Source organism: Bos indicus x Bos taurus, chromosome 7 (genome assembly GCF_003369695.1).
Source record: "Bos indicus x Bos taurus breed Angus x Brahman F1 hybrid chromosome 7, Bos_hybrid_MaternalHap_v2.0, whole genome shotgun sequence".
In the NCBI taxonomy this organism is placed as follows: domain Eukaryota; kingdom Metazoa; phylum Chordata; class Mammalia; order Artiodactyla; family Bovidae; genus Bos; species Bos indicus x Bos taurus.
In genome coordinates this window covers 27645208-27667858 of record NC_040082.1, presented here as the reverse complement: position 1 = coordinate 27667858, position 22651 = coordinate 27645208, and the positions used below count along the sequence as shown (strand labels likewise).

Sequence of the window (22651 nt, the reverse complement as noted above, 5' to 3'; positions counted from 1 at the left end):
CTATAGCTTGTTGTGCTGTGCTGTGCTTCGTTGCGCAGTCATGTCCGACTCTTTTGTGACCCCATGGACACGTGGGGAGCCTGTTCAGTGCCTCTGTTCATGGGGATTCTCCAGGCAGGAAAACTAGAGTGGATTGCCATGTCCTCCTCCAGGCGATCTTCCCAATCTAGGAACTGAATCCAGGTCTCCCACATTGCAGGCAAATTCTTTACTGCCTGAGCCACTAGGGAAGCCCAAGAATACTGGAGTGAGTAGCCTATCTCTTCTCCAGGGGATCTCTCCAATGTAGGAATTGAACCAGGGTCTCCTGCATTGCAGGTGGATTCTTTACCAGCTGAGCTACCAGGAAAGCCCTTCTATAGCTTAAGGTTTTGCAAAGGACTCTGTTGGTACTCTTATGACTTAAATGGAGGTACGAGCAATACACCCACCTAATAATAGCAATTGATGTCTGAGAAGTTTGTTTCTAATGGCAAGCCACAGAAGTCCAATGCTTCAGCTTGTTCTGCTCAACATTTTACATAAGTGATTTTAATACTTAGAGGTTTATCAAACTTATAAATGGCAAAGCCACAGAGAGATTATAAATGTGTTGGATCATAGTAACAGAATCACTATTCAGTGAACCTTGACAAGCCAAGTATATAATATGAAATTGCACACCTGCAAAGAACAAACAAAACAAAAATTGAACCTTGTACATGTATTCAGTCACATGATTTATGAGTAAGGTAACCTAGCATTGCAATAAGAAAGGACAGTCTTTAATACATAGTACTGGGTCAATTATATATCCACATAGAAAAAATCTAGTTTGATCTCTTCTTGACAATTGAAGTACAAAATTCAGTTCCAGATGAATTGTGGATCTAAATATGATACATACAGTTATAAAACTTTTAGATAAACATAGAATAACATCCATATGGCCCATATAGTCAAAGCTATGGTCTTTCTAGTAGTCATATATAATGTAAGAGTTGGACCATACAGAAGGCTGAGTGCCAAAGAATTGATGCTTTCGAACTGTGGTGCTGGAGAAGACTCTTCAGAGTCCCTTGGACTGCAAGGAGATCAAACCAGTCAATTGTAAAGGAAATCAAACCTGAATATTCATTGTAAGGACTGATGCTGAAACTGAAGCTCCAATACTTTGACCACCTGATGTAAAGAACTGACTCATTGGAAAAGACACTGATGCTGGGAAAGACTGAAGGCAAAAGAAGAGGGTGGCAGAGGATTTCAGTAAGAACGTCAATATGAAGAATACAACTTAATAAAAGCATTGGCAAGATTTAACAGATATTCCCCAAAGCAGGATGTTCAAAGTGCAATCAAGATATGAAAGAATTCACCATCTTTAGTAATTAGGGAAATGTGAATAACCATAATGTAGTATTACATACCCACCAAAATGGCTAAAATTATAAAGATGGGAAATGTTTCTAAGAATATGGAGTGATCAGAACTCTCATATACCAAGTGTGTAAATTGTTTCAAACCTTTTAGACAATTTTTGGCTGTGTGGTACTAAAACTGAGCATATGCTTATCCTCTGATCTACAAATTACACGCATATACTCATAGGTATATACCCAACAGAAAAACTTAGATATTTGCTAGCATGTCTATGGCAGCACTATTTGTGATAGTCAAAACCTGGAATGTACTCAAATGCCTGTCACTAGTGGATAAGTGGATAAATAATTGTACCATATTATTGAATATTGTACAATTGTGTGCATGATCTACAACTCTAAGAAACCATATGGATGGATTTCTTAAACATAATGCTGAACAAAAGAAGCCAGACACAAATAAAATGCTGTATTACATTTATGTGAAAGTGCAAAAATAAAACGCAAATCTCAGTTAAGAAAGTGGTTTTGGGGGATGTAGTGACTGGAAGGGGGGTGTTGTAAGAATGAGTTCTGGGGTCGTCGTGTGCTGCTTCTTGATCTAGGTACTGCTTATATGGATTTGTTCAGTTGAAAAGCTTCTAAGTTGGATTTTAGATATGTACTTCTGCCTTGATATAAATACTTAGATATTAAGTTTTTAAAATGTTGAAGATAGTAACTTTTATTCAGCTATACAACTTGGGCAAATCATTTGTCATTTATGAGTCTCTGCTTTTCTTATTGGTTAAAATTGTGAATCAATACTGAATAGAACTGTGATTTACTGAGTTTATGGTTGGCTATTAAACAACTTTTTGTTTAACTTATTTCCTTAGTGCTTTGTATAACTCAAGAGACCAATACAGAAAAGTCACTATTTGATAGTCACAGTTTCACGTAAAAATATTTATTTTTTTCTTTTATGACAGGTGATCAGAAATGGAAAGAAAAGTAAGCAGAGTCTGTCTTGCTTCCGAACCTGATATAATTCATTTTCTACAAGTTGCTTGGGAGAAAACACTAGGATCTGGTTTTGTTATTACACTTACTGATGGGCAGTCAGCATGGACTGGGACAGGTAATATTAAAAGTGAATTTTTAAAGAAAAATTAATGTAATATGCTGTATTTCAGTCCTTAGTGATACTTCAAATTAAATATTTAATTGATATTGGTTAAAATTAACATTTACTTGTTATTGCTGTCAAATTTACATGTAGATTTGTAATATTAATGCTGTTTTCTATAAATGACATTAATAGAAATGAGGAAAAATACCCTTTTGAGTCATAGTACTTGATCAGAGTTTTAAAAATTATTTCTGGAGAACAGTGTGGAGATTCCTTAAAAAACTGGAAATAGAACTGCCTTATGATCCAGCAATCCCACTGCTGGGCATACACACTGAGGAAACCAGAAGGGAAAGAGACACGTGTACCCCAGTGTTCATCGCAGCACTGTTTATAATAGCCAGGACATGGAAGCAACCTAGACGTCCATCAGCAGATGAATGGATAAGAAAGCTATGGTACATATACACAATGGAGTATTACTCAGCCATTAAAAAGAATACATTTGAATCAGTTCTAATGAGGTGGATGAAACTGGAGCCTATTATACAGAGTGAAGTAAGCCAGAAGGAAAAACACCAATACAGTATACTAACGCATATATATGGAATTTAGAAAGATGATAACAATAACCTTGTGTACGAGACAGCAAAAGAGACACTGATGTATAGAACAGTCTTATGGACTCTATGGGAGAGGGAGAGGGTGGGAAGATTTGGGAGAATGGCATTGAAACATGTAAAATATCATGTATGAAACGAGATGCCAGTCCAGGTTCGATGCACGATACTGGATGCTTGGGGCTAGAGCACTGGGACAACCCAGAGGGATGGTATGGGGAGGGGGGAGGGAGGAGGGAGGAGGGTTCAGGATGGGGAACACATGTATACCTGTGGCGGATTCATTTTGATATTTGGCAAAACTAATACAATTATGTAAAGTTTAAAAATAAAATAAAATTAAAAAAATTATTTCTCTATATAAAACATATAAAATAGTATTTTTTATATGTATCATTTCTTAGCACGCCAAGGAAATACTGAAGGGAACAGGAAGGTGAATTGGCTAGGCCAAAGCTTAGGAAAGTGAAGTGGTGGTTGTTTTCTTTTTATTTCATATTATTGTTTGAATAATTTCCAGTGAACATATACTACATTTGTAACAAAATGAAACAGAACTGTTAATAATAGTGTAAAATTTTGTAAACCATGTTTCAAACCCCTATGTGGGTTTTTGGCTATTATTTTATGAAATAGACTTTTGATTTTTTTTGTCTTTGGTAATAACTGGATTAAATATTTACTGATCTTGGCCTCACCCATTAAAGCAAGACCCAGTTTTCCCCACAGTCAGTCTCTCCCATCAGGAAGATTCCATAAGCCTCTTATCCTTATCTCTCAGAGGAAGGGCAGACAGAATGGAAGCCACAACCACAGAAAACTGATCAAACTGATCACATAAACCACAGCCTTGTCTAACTCATTGAAACTATGAGCCATGCCATTTAGGAACATCCAAGACGGACAGGGCGTGGTGGAGAGTTCTGACAAAACATGGTGCTCTGGAAAAGGGAATGGCAAACCACTTCAGCATTCTTGCTTTGAGAATCCCATGAACAAAAGCAAAAAGATATGACACCAAAAGATGAACTCCCCAGGTCGATAGGTGCCCAATATGCTACTGGAGAAGAATGGAGAAAAAACTCCAGAAATAATGAAGGGATGGAGCCAAAGCAAAAACAACACCCAGTCGTGGATGTGACTGGTGATGGAAGTAAAGTACGATGCTGTAAAGAACAATATTGCATAGAAACCTGGAATGTTAGGTCTAAGAAAGTAAATTACAAGTGGTCAAACAGGAAATGGCAAGAGTGAACGTTGACATTTTAGGAATCAGTGAAATAAAATTGAACGGGTGAATTTAACTCAGATGATCATTATACCTACTACTGTGGGCCAGAATCCCTTAGAAGAAATGGAGTAGCCCTCATAGTCAATAAAAGAGTCTGAAATGCAGTACTTGGGTGCAATCTCAAAAATGAAAGAATGATCTGTTTGTTTCCAAGGCAAACCATTCAGTAACACAGTAATCCAAGTCTATTCTCAACCAGTAAAGCTGAAGAAGCTGAAGTTGAACAGTTCTATGAAGACCTACAAGACCTTCTAGAACTAACATCTGAAAAAGATATCCTTTTCTTTATAGGGGGCTGGCATGCAAAAGTAGGAAGTCAAGAGATACCTGGAGTAACAGGCAAAGTTGGCCTTGGAGTACAGAATGAAGCAGGACAAAGGCTAACAGGGTTTTGCCAAGAGAACACACTGGTCATATCAAACATCCTCTTCCAACAACACAAGAGAAGACTCTACACATGGACATCACCAGACGGTCAATACCAAAATCAGCTTGTTTATGTTCTTTGCAGCCAAAGATGGAGAAGCTCTATACAGTCAGGAAAAACAAGACTGGGAGCTGACTGTGCCTCAGATCATGAACTCCTTATTGCCAGATTTAGACTTAAATTTCCCCACTTAAGAAAGTGGGGAAAACCATTAGACCATTCAGGTATGACCTAAATCAAATCCCTTTTGACTGTACAGTGGAAATGACATATAGATTCAAGGGATTAGATCTGATAGAGAACCTGAAGAAATATGGATGGAGGTTCATGACATTGTATAGGAGGCAGTGATCAAGACCATCCCCAAGAAGAAGAAATGCAAAAAGGCAAAAGGGTTGTCTGAGGAGGCCTTACAAATAGCTGTGAAAAGAAGAGAAGTGAAAGCCAAAGGAGAAAAGGAAAGATACACCTATTTGAATGCAGAGTTCCAAAGAATAGCAAGGAGATATAAGAAAGCCTTCTTCAGTGATCAGTGCAAAGAAATAGAGGAAGACAACAGAATGGGAAAGACTAGAGATCTCTTTAAGAAAATTAGATATACCAAGGGAACATTTTGTGCAAAGATGGGCACAGTAAAGGACAGAAATGGTATGAACCTAACAGAAGCAGAAGATATTAAGAAGAACTATACACAAAAGATCTTCATGACCCAGATAGCCACGATGGTGTGATAACTCACCTAGAGCCAGATATCCTAGAATGTGAAGTCAAGTGGGCCTTAGGAAGCATTACTATGAGCAAAACTAGTGAAAGTGATGGAATACCAGTTGAGTTATTTCAAATCCTAAAAGATGATGCTGTGAAAGTGCTGCACTCAATATGCCAGCAAATTTGGAAAACTCAGCAGTGGCCACAGGACTGGAAAAAGTCAGTTTTCATTCCAATTCCAAAGACAGACAATGCCAAAGGATGTTCAAACTACTTCTCAATTGCACTCATCTCACACGCTAGCAAAGTAATGCTCAAAATTCTTCAAGCCAGGCTTCAATACTACATGAACCGTGAACTTCCAGATGATCAAGCTGAATTTTGAGAAGGCAGAGGAGCCACAGATCAAATTGCCAACATCGGTTGCATCATTGGAAAAGCAAGAGATTTTCAGAAAAACATGTACTTCTGCTTTATTTTCCACACCAAAGCCTTTGACTATGTGGATCACAACAGACTGTGGGAAATTCTTAAAGAGATGAGAATAGCAGTGCACGAAAGTGCTGCACTCAATACGCCTGCAACTTTGGAAAACTCAGCAGTGGCCACAGGACTGGAAAAGGTCAGTTTTCATTCCAATCCCAAAGAAAGGCAATGCCAAAGAATGCTCAAACTACAGCACAATTGCACTCATCTCACATGCTAGTAAAGTAATGCTCAAAATTCTCCAAGCCAGGCATCAGGAATATGTGAACCATGAACTTCCTGATGTTCACGCTGGTTTTAGAAAAGGCAGAGGAACCAGAGATCAAATTGCCAACATCCGCTGGATCATGGAAAAAGCAAGAGAGTTCCAGAAAAACATGTATTTCTGCTTTATTGACTATGCCAAAGCCTTTGACTGTGTGGATCACAATAAACTGGAAAATTCTGAAAGAGATGGGAATACCAGACCACCTGATCTGCCTTTTGAGAAATCTGTATGCAGGTCAGGAAGCAACAGTTAGAATTGGACATGGAACAGTAGACTGGTTCCAAATAGGAAAAGGAGTAGGTCAAGGCTGTATATTGTCACCCTGCTTATTTAACTGATATGCAGAGTACATCATGAGAAACGCTGGACTGGAAGAAGCACAAGCTGGAATCCAGATTGCCGGAAGAAATATCAATAACCTCAGATATGCAGATGACACCACCCTTATGGCAGAAAGTAAAGAGAAACTAAAAAAGCCTCTTGATGAAAGTGAAAGTGGAGAGTGAAGAAGTTGGCTTAAAGCTCAACATTCAGAAAACGAAGATCATGGCATCTGGTCCCATCACTTCATGGCAAATAGATGGGGAAACAGTGGAAACAGTGAGAGAATTTATTTTTGGGCTCCAAAATCACTGCAGATGGTGACTGCAGCCATGAAATTAAAAGACGCTTACTCCTTGGAAGGAAAGTTATGACCAACCTAGAGAGCATATTCAAAAGCAGAGACATTACTTTGCCAACAAAGGTTCGTCTAGTCAAGGCTATGTGGTCATGTATGGATGTGAGAGTTGGACTGTGAAGAAGGCTGAGCGCTGAAGAATTGATGCTTTGGAACTGTGGTGTTGGAGAAGACTCTTGAGAGTCCCTTGGACTGCAAGGAGATCCAACCAGTCCATTCTGAAGGAGATCAGCCCTGGGATTTCTTTGGAAGGAATGATGCTAAAGCTGAAACTCCAGTACTTTGGCCACCTCATGTGAAGAGTTGACTCATTGGAAAAGACTCTGATGCTGGGAGGGATTGGGGGCAGGAGGAGAAGGGGACGACAGAGGATGAGATGGCTGGATGGCATCACTGACTTGATGGACATGAGTTTGGTGAACTCTGGGAGTTGGTGATGGACAGGGAGGCCTGGCGTGCTGCGTTTCATGGGGTCATAAAGAGTTGGACACGACTGGGCGACTGAACTGAACTGAACTATCTGCTTCCTGAGTAATCTGTGTACAGGTCAAGAAGCAACAGTTAGAACTGGACATGGAACAATAGATTGGTTCCAAATTGGGAAAGGTTACATCAAGGCTGTATATTGTCACCCTGCTTATTTAACTTATATGCAGAGTACATCATGCTAACTTGCTGGGCTGGATGAAGCACAAGCTGGAGTCAAGATTGCTGGGAGAAATACCAATAACCTCAGATATGCAGATGACACCACTGTTATGGCAGAAAGCAAGAAGAACTAAAGAGTAAAGAGTCTCTTGATGAAAGTAAAAGAGGAGAGTGAAAAAGTTGGCTTAAAACTCAACATTCGGAGAAGGCAATGGCAACCCACTCCAGTGTTCTTGCCTAGAGAATCCCAGGGACGGGGGAGCCTGGTGGGCTGCTGTCTCTGGGGTTGCACAGTCAGACACAACTGAAGCAACTTGGCAGTGGCAACCCGTATTTCTAGGGTCATCCCCATGCAGAATCATTGTGCAATTAGCTCACTTATTCACCCCGAATCTCTGAATAGAATTGCTATTAATGCCTTTTATATAATTTGAATTGAAGATTAATGATGGTCTTCCATGCTCATGTTTTTCTTTCACTGGCTTTCATGTTTCCTTTTATTTCTTCTCCCTCCAGCTGAACAAAACATTTTCAGGAAGAAAAATCTTTTTTTAAGGTTACCCTGTGTCTGTGGAAACATTGTTTTCTCTCTTTTTAAAGCTTTTAAACAATTGTCACCTTGACAACTATATTATCTATTTGGATTTTATTGAACAATATTTTCTTATAACTCTGCTAATAGACATTAAAAAAAAAAAACTCAACATTCAGAAAATAAGATCATGGCATCTGGTCCCATCACTTCATGGCAAATAGATTGTTAAGATTTTGGCTTCCTGTACTGAACAAGCTTTCAAACAGAAAATTTTACAGTGCACTGGAAGATGGCCATTTGTTTACAAAGATGTTGAAGTTTTCAGTTTCTCAAATGTTTAATACCCTTTATTGTTCACTTTTATTTTCTTGAGTGAATTTTAATTATAAAATATGTAACTAAGTAGCATAACATTGTTTCCATGTTTAGTTAAAGCTTATACATAAATGTAATTTGGTTTGGCACTTTACAGATAGACAATAAGATGATTAAGAACATTGAAACAATTAAATAATTGAAACATGAAAATGAATTTCCTTCCTATACCTCATCCTGTTTTTTGTACAATTTTTTGATTTCTGCAACCTTCAATTTGGGTAATTTTTTTTTCTCTTTTCATTTCAGTGAAATTAAAAGGATGTGGGGTTTCTTTTAATCTCCCACACACTAAACTCCGTGATTTCTTTTCCATTAGCAATGTTTTATCTAATGAATGTTTGGGGTCTAATTATCATGTGGTCTATCATCACTTGAACATTATAGAAGTTTATATCACAGGGTTAAATCACAAAGTGGGTTAATGATCGATAACTGTTATTTGACTTTCATAAGAATTAGTCAGCAGTAAAAAACTTATATCGCTCATCTTGGAGTAAAATTCACTGAAGAATGAACTAAACTTTATTAATGACTTTATTATGAAATAATTATATCTGCTTATATTTGTTATAAACACTGATATATTTGGTGACCTCTATGGAAATTATGTTACAGAGCTCAGTATAAAAAGGATTTTTAATGAATGAAGAGTAGTGAAGTGGGTCCATGATGTGATGACTTAGTAAGTCTGTATCTTCTCAGCTCTGACACAAACTTAGAATATATAGTCCTTCAGTTCATTCTACATTAGAATCCAAAGTAAAGAACCCTCTTTCCTTATTTTCATCTTCACCTAGGTACAGATATTGTTGAAGTGATTCTTTCTTTTATCCTACCTGCCTGAAAACAATTCCTTATTTTTTGTTGGCCTGCTCACTTTCTTGCCATATTACGTCGTTCATCTGTATCCTTACTGAATTTTATTATTTCCATGGCTTTTATCCCCAGTCGCTGAAGTTTTTAAAAGGAGCATTGAGTGCTTACAGCTGTGCTTCCTCCAGCACAAAATTCAAAACTGGTGACCCAATTGTTTTTCTAGGATTGAAGTTCTAAATAGGCAGTCAGAATTTCACATGGACTATTACAGGAAATGTTCAAGTAAATTTTTTTTCTTAAACTGTTACCTTGTTTTAAAAACATGTTTTTTAAAGGAGACGTGCAGATATAAATAATTTTCTTTCATATGTTTTCTTCTTCTCAGGAAATATTTCATAACACTAACCAATGCAGGATTCATAGATGGAGTAACATATGGGCGTAGCTAAGATAGTATCTAAAAGGATATCTGAAAAGATATCTAAGATGTCAGCACTTGAATCAAGGCTCCATAAGGCTGGCATTTTTCTCTGTCTAATGGTTGTTATCCCTGGTGCCTAGAATAGTGCCTGGCACATAATAGATGCTCATTAAGCAGTTTCAGAATTTACTTGTTGTTTACTTGCTAAGTTGTATCCCACTCTTTGTGACCCTATGAACTGTAGCCTGCCAGGCGCCTCTAACCCTGGGATTTTCCAGGCAAGAACACTGGAGTGGGTTGCCATTTCTTTCTTCAGGAAATCGTCCCAACCCAGGGATTGAACCTTTGTCTCCTGCGTCTCCTACAATGCAGGCGGGTTCAATAAATGGATTGAATCAATATATTCCATTAAATGTTTTCAGGAAACTATCTTTTGATTGTAATGAAATTTAAAATACTTTTTATTAGATGGTGTATCAGTAGACATACTTTATTATATTTTAATTTAATTTTTGTTTTATATTGGAATATAGTTGATTTGCAGTGTTATATTAGTTTCAGTTATACAGAAAAGTGATTGTTATGCATATACATATATACATTTTTTTTTCAGATTCTTTTCCCATGTAGGTTATTACAGGATATTGAGTAGAGTTCCAAGTATTATACAGTAGAGCCTTGTTGGTTGGTTAGCTATTTTATATGTAGTAGTGTGTATATGTCAGAGAAGGCAATGACACCTCACTCCAGTACTCTTGCCTGGAAAATCCCATGGATGGAGGAGCCTGGTAGGCTGCAGTCCATGGGGTCGCTAAGAGTTGGACACGACTGAGCGACTTCACTTTCACTTTTCACTTTCATGCATTGGAGAAGGAAATGGCAACCCACTCCAGTGTTCTTGCCTGGAGGATCCCAGGGACAGGGGAGCCTGGTGGGCTGCTGTCTGTGGGGTCACAGAGAGTCGAACATGACTGAAGTGACTTAGGAGCAGCAGCAGTATGTATATGTTAATCTCAAACTCCTATTTTATCCCTCTCCCATTCCCCACCTTTCCTGTTTGGTAACTATAAATCTGTTTTTGAAGTCTGTTGAGTCTCTTTTTGTTTTCTAAATATGTTCATTTTATCTTTTTGTGTGTGTGTGTGTGTTTTCTTAAGTTTTTCTATAGTTACAGTCAAGATAGTTTCTATAGATTATTTTCTATTTCTCTGTGAAATATCAATAATATCTTTCTGTAGGTACTTATACTTTTCAAAGCAATCCAAACAGAAAATATGAAATTATTCCTCAGATAAAAAGCATTTGTCTTCTTATATGTTTTTTCAGAAGAGCTAATAGAGTATTTGAAAAATCAATAGATTTGATATTGGTGATCTTAAATGTGCAATGCTTTAGAGGGAGAAAAAAATATGTCGAAGTATTTAGAAGCTGTAAAATTCCACAAGAATATTTTTATTCTTACCTTTTTTCAGAGACTGCGTTTAAACTTAGATTTCAATATCAGAACTTATCAAAAACTCATTATAAAAGATACATGGATGCATTCCCAGACTCTCTTCCTCATTGCCCATCATGGGGCTTCTAGACAGTTGATGGCACATGGACCAAAGTTATGGAAAGCTGCTATATTTTAAAGGATTCTTTAATCAAGATTTTATTGTTTTTATACTATTTCATACTAATGTGTTAATTTTTAATATTATGGGAGTAAATAGTTTATCTAATGTCCCATATCTGTTTCACCTCAAACCAGAACAACCAGAGAGATATAAGTATGAATCCCAGTTTTATCACTTACCTTCTTCATGGTCCTTGACCATTCATTACCTGATCTCTCTTGAGTTTTACTTTTATCATTTGTAAAATGAGAATATCTGTCTTTCATTGTTGTAAGGAATAAAATAGATAAAGTAAAAGTTGCTCAGTCGTGTCTGACTCTTTCAGCCCTGTGGACTCTTCAGTCCATGGAATTCTCCAGGCCAGACTACTGGAGTGGATAGCCTTTCCCTTCTCCGGGCGATCTTCCCAACCCAGTGATCGAACCCAGGTCTCCTGCATTGCAGGTGGATTCTTTACCAGCTGAGCCACCAGGGAAGCCCCAAAATAGATAAATGTAACCTTAAAAAAAAAAAAAAAACACTGTAGAACTATATGGGACTTTCATCATTGTGATCTCGAGTTGACATGGGGACCCAACCCCGCATACATTCCAAATAAATATTATATTAAATATTGTAATTTTAAAAGGCAATAAACAGACACATCACAGTCTTTAGAAAGAGAATCCCCAGGTGTCAAGTGTGAAGACATATCTGAAAACCAAAAGAGTTAATGAGAGCTAAAGAACTAAGCTCATGGACTTCTGAATAGATACGCATCTAATGACTGTGGTTGTAATACCTGAGAGGAAGGGCTTGTTGAGACTGCAGGCCTTTTAGGAATTGGAGCTGAACTGTAAAGATAAAGTAACCTGGAATTGATCCTATTAATAAAATCTTTAAGCAACAAATAACAAACAAAAAACTACCCTGGCTTAGAGATGTAGCATAGACTCAGAGTAGTCAGTAAGGGCTCATTAGCTCATTTAATTGTAATGAGTAAATTAAAAGTCCTAGCAGAAATCAGAATCCTGTCTGTGTTATGTATGTGTGAGGGGTGGTGGGCTTAAATTTGAACTCTCTAAAATTTGCCACAAGTGTAAAAACTGAGTGAAGAAATTAACTTCCAAAACTGATGCAGAACTGGTGAAACCTGTAAGGACTCCAGGAAAGACCAACCAGCAACCTTTGTTTATGGCTACCTCTGTTTGCCAGATCACTTGATACTTTGGCTTAGGAGAGCCATGTTCAGACTTCACAAAGCACAGAAGGAAAAAAAAAGGAGAATGAGAATGTATCAGCAGCTAGAAGAAATGGAATTAATACTTTAGGAACCATGCATAGAAACTGATCTGAATGAAATGTAAAATGTCATATATATATATCAGATCAGATCAGATCGGTTGCTGAGTCGTGTCTGACTCTTTGCGACCCCATGAATTGCAGCACGCCAGGCCTCCCTGTCCATCACCAACTCCCGGAGTTCACTGAAACTCACGTCCATCGAGTCAGTGATGCCATCCAGCCATCTCATCCTCTGTCGTCCCCTTCTCCTCCTGCCCCCAATCCCTCCCAGCATCAGAGTCTTTCCCAATGAGTCAAGTCTTCGCGTGAGGTGGCCAAAGTACTGGAGTTTCAGCTTCAGCATCATTCCTTCCAAAGAAATCCCAGGGCTGATCTCCTTTAGAATGGACTGGTTGGATCTCCTTGCAGTCCAATATATGTTCAAATATTGAAAAGAAGGCCAGAACAGGATTTTATGAAAAAGAAAAAATGATCTGAAATTTGGACATACAATCGTTGAAGTAAAAATCACTATGAATGAGTAAAACATCAGCTTTAAATATACCTAAATGAGACAACTGATAGCCAGATATGTAATATAATGTATGCCATAGAGGAGTCAATAAATATTAATTCCCTTCCCTTTCTTTCCTCTAAGTAGTAAGACTCTCTTCATCTACTGTTTTTATTGTTGGGACATAATGAGATGAGAATGAACTCCATTTTTACTTTACTTTGACTCTACCTGTATTCAAAAGCAGAGACATTACTTTGCCAACAAAGGTCCGTCTAGTCAAGGCTATGGTTTTTCCTGTGGTCATGTATGGATGTGAGAGTTGGACTGTGAAGAAAGCTGAGCACTGAAGAATTGATGCTTTTGAACTGTGGTGTTGGAGAAGACTCTTGAGAGTCCCTTGGACTGCAAGGAGATCCAACCAGTCCATTCTGAAGGAGATCAGCCCTGGGATTTCTTTGGAAGGAATGATGCTGAAGCTGAAACTCCAGTACTTTGGCCACCTCACGCGAAGACTTGACTCATTGGAAAAGACTCTGATGCTGGGAGGGATTGAGGGCAGGAGGAGAAGGGGACAACAGAGGATGAGATGGCTGGATGGCATCACTGACTCGATGGACGTGAGTCTGAGTGAACTCCGGGAGTTGGTGATGGACAGGGAGGCCTGGCATGCTGCGATTCATGGGGTCGCAAAGAGTCGGACACGACTGAGTGACTGAACTGAAGTGAACTGATGTGAGTGAGAAATAGACTATAGACTTTTTAATCTCTTTAATAATTGAGTCAAGGAAGAAGGATGTTTTAAAATACTGAGTTTATTAATCATTATAGAAAATGCTTTCTTCTGCTATGACCTTGGAGCAGGTACACAAGATGGTTGTTTCTGTGGTAATTTATAATCTATGTATTTCATCTGAGGACAGAGAAAGAATGCAAGGAGTCTAATGAGATTTGAGAGTAAATGTATTTATCAAAAATTGCTAGTTCAGTTAAGAGGTATAATTTGACTTAAAAATGTATGGTGTGGGCATTGATTTTATTTTTGTTTAAATTTATGTTGCTTAATAATAAATTAGTAGCAACAGGTAAATATATCTTTTCTTATGTTTAGAAGTTTATTTTCAAATAAGACTTTTTATTACTCTTTCTCACAGTTTGTGAATCAGACATTTCCCAAGAAGCTGATGACATGGCAATGGAAAAAGAGAAATATGTTGATGAACTGAGAAAAGCATTGGTGTCAGGAGCAGGACCAACTGACACATACAAGTTTAATTTTTCTAAAGAGTCTCATTACTTCTCCTTTGAGAAAAACTTGAAAGATGTTTCAGTAAGTAAATCTTTCCATAATGTTATAAGTGGTAAAATGTCAGAGAGTACTTATGGAGAAATTATTTAAGTAACTAGCATATTATTCCCAAAACACCTCAGAAACAAAAGTTTGAAAAGTACTTGGAAAATGCTTCAAAGTTAGTCATTAAATGCTTTACATTCATGAATTGTGAAAAATAATTATTGTAAAGTATATTTCATTTTTAGTGTTTTAAAACTAAGTTGTATTAAGATAATTACATGAATGAGAAGTTTTGAAAAATGGCGTCAGACGTTTTAGATCATGAGACAGGCTTATTGAAATGAATTTGGGGAAATACTGATTTTAGAGAAAGAAAATAATATATTTTTCTTTGAATATTTAAAATTATGACCTGTTTTCTTCTTTATTAAAATGTACTTGCAATTAAAAAATGATATAGTTAGGTGGAGTAAGATATATGTTTATAAATTAAGGTATTTTATTTACATTTTCAAAATTAGAAGTATTAAAATAGAAGGAAATAACTTTCAACCCAACCTTTTCAAAAGCTTGCAAGCTGTGCAGACAAGGAATCTGCTATTTGTTCTGTTTGATTTATACATCAGTTCAAATGAAAGTTTATTTATGAGAAGTGTACTACTTACTGTTTGTATATCTTAATTCATTTTAGTATAACTAGAGGTTGAATTATTTGTTTTTTGTCAGTCGTTTATCAATCAGATATTAGATCTATAGTAGAAGAAAAAGAGGGACATCTTTACTACATTAATTTTAAAGACAGTTATTGACAGTTTGTACTGGAACTAAGCTGAGTTTAAAAAATTCTTTTTAAAAAACTCTTTAATTCAGAATGATTAAAGGGATTTCACCAATTAGAGAAACATTTGAAGCAACAGATGGAATCATTACTTTGAAATACATATTATCCTATATAGAATAATGCAGAGAGCCTGGCTTTAGTAATTATTTCTATTTAGAAAATATATACTTATTGTACTTAACTGCCAATTTATGTAAATTTCAATATGTTGAGGTCCTTAAAAATGATAGTTTAAAATAGGGTAAGTAATGTTTGAAATGTCTAGTAAAATTTCATTATTTGTCACAAAATGTTCTTTCCTGTGGCTTAAATACAATCAAGTGATGTTATATACTATAGGACTGCTGACTGTTTCTTCTAATATTTTGAAGCAGATCATTGTCAAATTGGGAGTAATGCCTTTTCCCATTAGAAAAACATTTGTATGTAATGATTAACATTATTTCATGCAGTTTCTGGTTTTCAACTGTTTTGTGTACACTAATGCATAACAAATTAAGAGTGTGAGAAGTACCTTTTGGTACTTGAAAGGGTTTTAGTATCTTTGACATGATGAAAAGGAAGATTTGGTCCGTTGTGCATGGATGGAGTATTTCTCGTGCTTGGCGATACATCTGATCTTGGTGCCTATGTGAAGAAAGTCATCGTGACTTAAGTCTTGTACAACTGGCTTAGCATGTGTCAGACTCAAAAACTGTGACAATAATCCTGAAAGATAGTTTGTGTACTACCCCCAAATTAATCAACTTTATCAGAGCCAAAGCCTTGAAACACTAACTTTTCAACAGGTTTTCTTAAAAAAGTAGAAACAGAGTAAGAAATTCTTAGTAATGCAGAAGAGTGTAGGTTGCCGAATGCTCATGCTCTGAAGCACTATGGTGCAGCTTAGATAGCTGCTGCTGCTGCTAAGTCGCTTCAGTCCTCTCCAACTCTGTGCGATCCCATAGATGGCAGCCTACCAGGCTCCTCCATCCATGGGATTTTCCGGGCAAGAGGACTGGAGTGGGTTGCCCTACCTCATTATTTATTAATTTGCCTATGAGAAAAAAAAAAAAAAAAAAAAGGCTACTCCTCAGAACAGTTTGACGAGGAGGAGTTTTTGACTTGACTTACTTGAGAGATATTTTTGGATATGTCTGAATGAGGTAAAACTTTCAGTATGAGGTTCTGCAGTCAGCTTCATGGATGCGGATGAAAATCACAAGTTTATTTGGCCAAACTCCCATGGGAATCTTGTTGTACTCTAGGATGTGCTTCTGTGGATTGAATTTCAGGGTGACAGTATCTTGTAAATTCATTTGGTGTCAAAAATATGCAGATGATTGGAAACATGGCAGAATACTTTTTAAAGCTGATTTTGCTTTAGATGACCTAAATATGTAAAAGGTATTTGCAGTCCTTTCCTTGATGACACAGACATCTGATTGTTGCCAAAAATAACCTCCTATACTTACAAGATAAGAATGAACATAGATTCAACTCAAAACCTTATAGTGAATTCTGTTGTTGACATCAGGTTACTCTCCCAAAGAATATTCCGTGAGTTCTAAGTACATTTGCTACTAGTTTCATACCTAGTAGAGTCAGGATTTGGCGGCATTTATTGCCGTAAATTCAACAAATGGAGCTGTGGCTGTGCGGGCGCTGGAGGACCTAGAGGAGCTATCCAACGTTCACGGTCAGGAAGGGCTGTGGTGAGGAGATACCCCTCCTCCAAGGTAAGGAGCAGTGGCTGCACTTTGCTGGAGCAGCTGTGAAGAGATACCCCACGCCCAAGGTAAGGGAAACCCAAGTAAGACGGTAGGTGTTGCAAGAGGGCATCAGAGGGCAGACACACTGAAACCGTACTCACAGAAAACTAGTCAATCGAATCACACTAGGACCACAGCCTTGTCTAACTCAATGAAACTAAGCCATGCCTCTGTGGTAACCCAAGATGGGAGGGTCATGGTGGAGAGATCTGACAGAATGTGGTCCACTGGAGAAGGGAATGGCAAACCACTTCAGTATTCTTGCCTTGAGAACCCCATGAACAGTATGAAAAGGCAAAATGATAGGATACTGAAAGAGGAACTCCCCAGGTCAGTAGTGCCCAATATGCTACTGGAGATCGGTGGAGAAATGACTCCAGAAAGAATGAAGGGATGGAGCCAAAGCAAAAAGAATACCCAGCTGTGGATGTGACTGGTGATAGAAGCAAGGTTTGATGCTGTAAAGAGCAATATTGCATAAGAACCTGGAATGTCAGGTCCATGAATCAAGGCAAATTGGAAGTGGTCAAACAGGAGATGGCAAGAGTGAATGTCGACATTCTAGGAATCAGCGAACTGAAATGGACTGGAATGGGTGAATTTAACTCAGATGACCATTATATCTACTACTGCGGGCAGGAATCCCTCAGGAGAAATGGAGTAGCCATCATAGTCAACAAAACAGTCCAAAATGCAGTACTTGGATGCAATCTCAAAGACGACAGAATGATCTCTGTTCATTTCCAAGGCAAACCATTCAATATCACAGAAATCCAAGTCTATGCCCCAACCAGTAACGCTGAAGAAGCTGAAGTTGAATGGTTCTATGAAGACCTACAAAACCTTTTAGAACTAACACCCAAAAAAGATGTCCTTTTCATTATAGGGAACTGGAATGCAAAAGTAGGAAGTCAAGAAACACCTGGAGTAACAGGCAAATTTGGCCTTGGAATATGGAATGCAGGGCAAAGACTAATAGCATTTTGCCAAGAAAATGTGCTAGTCATAACAAACACCCTCTTCCAACAACACAAGAGAAGACTCTATACATGGACATCACCAGATGGTCAACACAGAATTATATTCTTTGCAGCCAAAGATGGAGAAGCTGTATACAGTCAGCAAAAACAAGACCAGGAGCTGACTGTGGCTCAGACCATAAACTCCTTATTGCCAAATTCAGACTTAAATTGAAGAAACTGGAGAAAATCACTAGACCATTCAGGTATGACCTAAATCAAATCCCTTATGATTATACAGTGGAAGTGAAAATAGATTTAAGGGCCTAGATCTGATAGATGAGTGCCTGATGAACTATGGAATGAGGTTCATGACATTGTACAGGAGACAGGGAGCAAGACCACCCTGAGGAAAAGAAATGCGAAAAAGCAAAATGGCTGTCTGGGGAGGCCTTACAAATAGCTGTGAAAAGAAGAGGAGAGAAAGGCAACAGAGAAAAGGAAAGATAAGCATCTGAATGCAGAGTTCCAAAGAATAGCAAGAAGAGATAAGAAAGCCTTCTTCAGCAATCAATGCAAAGAAATAGAGGAAAACAACAGAATGGGAAAGACTAGAGATATCTTCAAGAATATTAGAGATACCAAGGGAACATTTCATGCAAAGATGGGCTCGATAAAGGACAGAAATGGTATGGACCTAACAGAAGCAGAAGATATTAAGAAGAGGTGGCAAAAACACACAGAAGAACTGTACAAAAAAGATCTTCATGACCCAGATAATCACAATGGTGTGATCACTCACCTAGAGCCAGACATCTTGGAATGTGAAGTCAAGTAGGCCTTAGAAAGCATCACTACGAACAAAGGTAGTGGAGGTGATGGAATTCCAGTTGAGCTATTCCAAATCCTGAAAGATGATGCTGTGAAAGTGCTGCACTCAATATGCCAGCAAATTTGGAAAACTCAGCAGTGGCCACAGGATTGGAAAGGGTCAGTTTTCATTCCAATCCCTAAGAAAGGCAAAGCCAAAGAATGCTCAAACTACCGCACAATTGCACTCATCTCACATGCTAGTAAAGTAATGCTCAAAATTCTCCAAGCCAGGCTTCAGCAATATGTGAACCGTGAACTTCCTGATGTTCAAGCTGGTTTTAGAAAAGGCAGAGGAACCAGAGATCAAATTGCCAACATCCACTGGATGATCAAAAAAGCAAGAGAGTTCCAGAAAAACATCTGTTTCTGCTTTATTGACTATGCCAAAGCCTTTGACTGTGTGGATCACAATAAACTGTGGAAAATTCTTCAAGAGATGGGAATACCAGACCACCTGATCTGCCTTTTGAGAAATCTGTATGCAGGTCAGGAAGCAACGGTTAGAACTAGACATGGAACAACAGACTGGTTCCAAATAGGAAACGGAGTACGTCAAGGCTGTATATTGTCACCCTGCTTATTCAACTGATGTGCAGAGTACATCATGAGAAACGCTGGCCTGGAGGAAGCACAAGCTGGAATCAAGATTGCCGGGAGAAATATCAATAACCTCAGATATGCAGATGACACCACCCTTATGGCAGAAAATGAAGAGGAACTAAAAAGCCTCTTGATGAAAGTGAAGGTGGAGAGTGAAAAAGTTGGCTTAAAGCTCAACATTCAGAAAACGAAGATCATGGCATCTGGTCCCATCACTTCATGGGAAATAGGTGGGGAAACAGTGGAAACTGTGTCAGACTTTTTTTGGGGGGGCTCCAAAATCACTGCAGATAGTAACCGCAGTCATGAAATTAAAAGATGCTTACTCCTTGGAAGGAAAGTTATGACCAACCTAGATAGCATATTCAAAAGCAGAGACATTACTTTACCAACAAAGGTTCATCTAGTCAAGGCTATGGTTTTTCCTGTGGTCATGTATGGATGTGAGAGTTGGACTATGAAGAAGGCTGAGCGCCGAAGAATGGATGCTTTGAAACTGTGGTATTGAAGACTCTTGAGAGTCCCTTGGACTGCAAGGAGATCCAACCAGTCCATTCTGAAGGAGATCAGCCCTGATTTTTGTTTGGAAGGAATGATACTGAAGCTGAAACTCCAGTACTTTGGCCACCTCATGCGAAGAGTTGACTCATTCGAAAAGACTCTGATGTTGAGAGGGATTGAGGGCAGGAGGAGAAGGGGACGACAGAGGATGAGATGGCTGGATGGCATCACTGACTCGATGGACGTGAGTCTGAGTGAACTCCGGGAGTTGGTGATGGACAGGGAGGCCTGGCGTGCTGTGTTTCATGGGGTCGCAAAGTCAGACACGACTGAGCAAGTGAACTGAACTGAAGTGTTGCCAGAAATTCAGGAAGTTTTATATGTGTAATTCTGTTTTGGAGATCACTGCATAATTTGAACATTTTGAGTATTCAAGTCACATAAGACTTATTTGAATTTATCTTTGTATCAAATTTTCTTTGTTTTTCTATTTTTAAAAAGGAAGTAACTACTAGTTTTTATATTAAAGAAGAACTGGTTCTTTTTGAAATATTGCCTTGTGTTTTATCAGTGAAACAATTGTCAATTTCCAAACCAGTGAAATATTTAGTATGTATAATGTGTAAGTTGATGTTTATATACAGTTTTCTGGGAAGGAATGGGTCCATTATTTTTACAAGGTTGCTTTGCTCTTATTGACTTTTCCTTACATATGACGTGGATTTTTAATTTTAGCTTAATTCTCATTGGGATAAATGTTGTACGGCCAGTTGAATGCTTTTTTTCTATACAGTGCCAACTTCTGGGACTCTCCCTACCCCATTACCAGGACACTTCAGTTGGCTGTAGATTGTTCTGGATGAAACATAATCTAGTACAAGCATTCAGAATTCATTATCTCTTACTATATGTACTGTTGCCCACTCAGGAGATTATTCATGTACTTCGTGTCATTGTTTTCCCTCTGCTTTTCCCAGTTCATACTGATTTTGCAATATATACTTTATCATGAAAATACTGCATCTTAATTAAAAATATCTTCTTTTTTCTATTTCATAATTTGTTCCTTCAGAAAATGTTTTCATTCATGAGCCATTTAGAAAAAGACCTCATTTGTCTTATTTGATAAGAATAACGTTGGTCTCATGATTTAGATTGTTTATATATCTTTTTTCTCAACTATAAAATTTTGAGGTGATTTCTTTGATTCATGGCAGGTCATCTATCATACCATAGTTTTATGTTTCTAAAAATAGTCCTAATAAAGGAAAGCCATGAAATTTGAAGGAACATAAAAAATGATCAACACACACACATTACAAACATAAACATGAAAATTGGCTTTAGGTCTCTTTTAGAAAAGAAGAAAAATCTTAAATTTTGCATATAGAATAAAATTTTGAAATTAAAAAAAAGAACTTAATAAAGTCAATTTGCATTTTCTTTCCCTTTCTCTCCCTTGCCCCCATTATCAGATACTGGCCTTGGATACAGTTAGACTGAAAATTTGATGACTTAAATAGCATGGCAGATTCTTTTCTCTGATGTAATTATCCAAATAGGCAGGTCTGAATTAATATATTAGTTTTATGATGTGGAAGCTCAAGCTTCTGTAATCATGTTCCTTTTCCCTTTTTACAAAGAAGTTTTTAATCTCATGGTCATGATTATTCTCACCTTTCAGGCAGCAGGAAAGGTGCCTCAAAAGAGAAAGTAAAGCACATGAGCATTTTCTTTATGACCTCCATACTAGTGTTGCATGCACTACTTTAGCTAACATCCCATTGTCCAAAACTAAGTCACATGGCTTCACCTAGCTGCAAAGGAATCTGAGAAGTGTGCTCTTCAGCTGTGTCCTATGCCCAGAAGTTTTCATTACTGTGTAAAAAAAGGGAAGGTGGATGTTGAGGGACAGTTAGGAATCTCTGCATGTTAATGTTTAGGAGAGATTGAACTGTCATTCAGTCATTTAGAAGGATTCACTTTTATTGTTACAGGAGTCTTTCTCTAGTATTTTCATTGCAAATAATGTTTCAGTTGTTTGGAAAATGTTGCAACATACAGTAAGGTATGTATGTACAGTAAGGTTAGTTTGCATCTTCCTATATGTCATAACTTTTCTTTTTTAAGTGGAAAATGCATTCTAAGTTCAACAGACCTCCCTACATTTAACTTACATTTCTCAGGTATATAAAAATGAAGTAAAATAAGTTATCCCAAAGTAGTCGAAGTTGTTTTTTAAAGACAGCAGTCCCAAATCCTGTATTACTGCCATGTGTCCCTGTGGTTTGGAGAACTTTGAAATCAAATGGATTGGAGCATTTGTTATGGTACTCTGCCAAGGACTTTGTCAAAAATAGTAATGATTTTCAGGTTTGTGGGAGTATGGGTTGCAAATGTGTTGCTTGAATGCCTCAAAAAGAAATTGTAGTATTATTTCCATGATAAAAGTATTTGTATACATCTGCCATTTTTTTTAATTAAACACTTTATAATTCTTGACCTTTTGAAATGTGGGAGCTAAATTAGTTATGTAAGTGGTGCAGAAATCCTGTTCAAAGTATATGTTTTGTAGTTAAACCATACAAAAGACTTCAAATTATTAGTTACACAGTTTTGTCTTTGAGAACTTATTCTCTTTTTCTTGTTTCATATTGCTCTGCTTTGATTTAAAATGTTTTCTTCTTTTA

General features: G+C 37.6%; 1 protein-coding gene across 4 annotated transcripts in view; it reads left to right on the top strand.

Annotated features, from left to right (window-relative positions):
• The window catches only part of XRCC4 (X-ray repair cross complementing 4), a 381866-nt gene that overhangs the window by 28988 nt on the left and 330227 nt on the right, over nucleotides 1–22651 (top strand). For all 4 annotated transcript variants that reach the window (XM_027545680.1, XM_027545678.1, XM_027545679.1 and 1 more), the window contains exons 2-3: nucleotides 2330–2478; nucleotides 14297–14472. In XM_027545680.1, the coding sequence (XP_027401481.1) occupies nucleotides 2340–2478; nucleotides 14297–14472 (315 nt within the window). In that variant the 5' untranslated portion in view covers nucleotides 2330–2339. The remainder of the gene's footprint in view (nucleotides 1–2329; nucleotides 2479–14296; nucleotides 14473–22651) is intronic.